The 1,377-nt window shown below is 55.6% G+C and overlaps 1 protein-coding gene across 1 annotated transcript; it reads left to right on the forward strand.

Annotated features, from left to right (window-relative positions):
• The first annotated feature begins 452 nt into the window (after positions 1 to 452).
• On the forward strand, positions 453 to 980 carry Ubl4b (ubiquitin like 4B). The gene has a single exon (XM_026402787.2). The coding sequence runs from the start codon at positions 453 to 455 to the stop codon at positions 978 to 980; it is 528 nt and encodes a 175-aa protein (XP_026258572.2).
• The last annotated feature ends 397 nt before the right edge of the window (positions 981 to 1,377 follow it).

Consider the following 1,377-nt stretch of genomic DNA (forward strand, 5'->3'; position numbering starts at 1 on the left):
GGTGTAGGAGTGTCCTGGCACAGAGAAGGCACCCAGAAGGCATCCCTGCTCAGAATGGCAGGAAGAGGAGAATCAGGCAGGAAAAGAGGTGTGCCCAGTGAAGCAGCATGCTCCCGTGGCTCCCTTGTCCTTTCCGGCCCTTTCTTTGTCCCTGTTCTCTTCCCCAAGGCCTATATATTTCTCTCCTGGTCCTCCTCATTTTCTCTTTTCTCCTCCTCTTTCTATGCTCACAATGTCCCTCTGCTGTCCCTAAAGTTCTGCTCTGGAAATGAACCTTTCTGCAGCATTGTGACATCACTGTGTGTCAGCCAGTGCCCGCCCACCTGGGTTGGGCCCCCAGCCTTCTGGAACCACTGGCCCTCTAGTGATAGGGCCACCTTTTCCTCTAGGGCCCCTTCATCTCCAGGGGCAACTTTCAGAGCATGGATCCCTCCTGATTCTGCTGTGGCCCAATGTTCCTCACAGTCAAGCTGCTTTTGGGCCGTAGATGCAACCTCAGGGTGTCGGGCCACGAGAGTGTGGCCACACTGAAGAAGCTGGTGTCCCAGCAGCTGCAGATACCTGCAGAGCAGCAGCACCTGCTGTTCCGTGGCAAGCTGTTGGCTGATGACAAGCGTCTCTCCGACTACTGCATTGGGCCCAATGCCTCCATCAATGTTATCAGGCGGCCCCTGGAGAAGGCGGCACCAGAAGAAGCCCCCCAAACCCAGACCCTGTGGCACCAGCTGGGCCAGGTCCTAGCCAAACACTTTGGGCCCCAGGATGCCAAGGCTGTGCTGCAGCTGCTAAGACGGGAGCACGAGGAGCACGTGCAGAGGGTGAGCTTGGATGGCCTGGAGCGGCTGGCCTGCCGCCTCCTGGCACAGCAGCCATGTGTAGAGCCGACCAAGAAGGAGCCACAGGCTGTGGCCTCAGAGCTTCAGCAACATGAAGGAAGTGGAGAAGGTGGAGGAGCAGTCGATCAGTTACGTACTCCATAAAATTCTGGCCTCATCCTCCGTGTTTCCTGGTGATTTTCCCACTCCTTCCTCTGGCTGCAGGTGCAGCCATTCTTTATTTTTGAACTTTTAAAGTGGCTGGAGGGTATTGGGAGCTCCCTGTTTCCTCTTGGGCTTGTGGTCCTGCTTCTGAAATGCAGAATGATTTTATTCCCATTACTGTTCCCTAGAAGGGTTCTCATGGCCCCAGAGCAGCTATAAAGGGACCAGGTCTGCCTCCCCCTACTAGGCTGAACAGCTCTGCCCAAGCATGGCCCGGAGTCCCCATGGCTCTAGACAGAGCCTCTTTCTTCTTCAGAACAGAAAGACACTGTGCGTCCCTTTTCCTTTAACCTGAGACCATGGTGCCTACCCTCAGGCTCCCAATAGCCAAGAGAAG

The sequence above is a fragment of the Urocitellus parryii genome, chromosome 11 (assembly GCF_045843805.1).
Source record: "Urocitellus parryii isolate mUroPar1 chromosome 11, mUroPar1.hap1, whole genome shotgun sequence".
In the NCBI taxonomy this organism is placed as follows: Eukaryota; Metazoa; Chordata; class Mammalia; order Rodentia; family Sciuridae; genus Urocitellus; species Urocitellus parryii.

Coding starts and splice junctions, on each gene's coding strand:
- Ubl4b (XM_026402787.2), top strand. CDS start 453: ATGTTCCTCACAGTCAAGCTGCTTTTGGGCCGTAGATGCAACCTCAGG.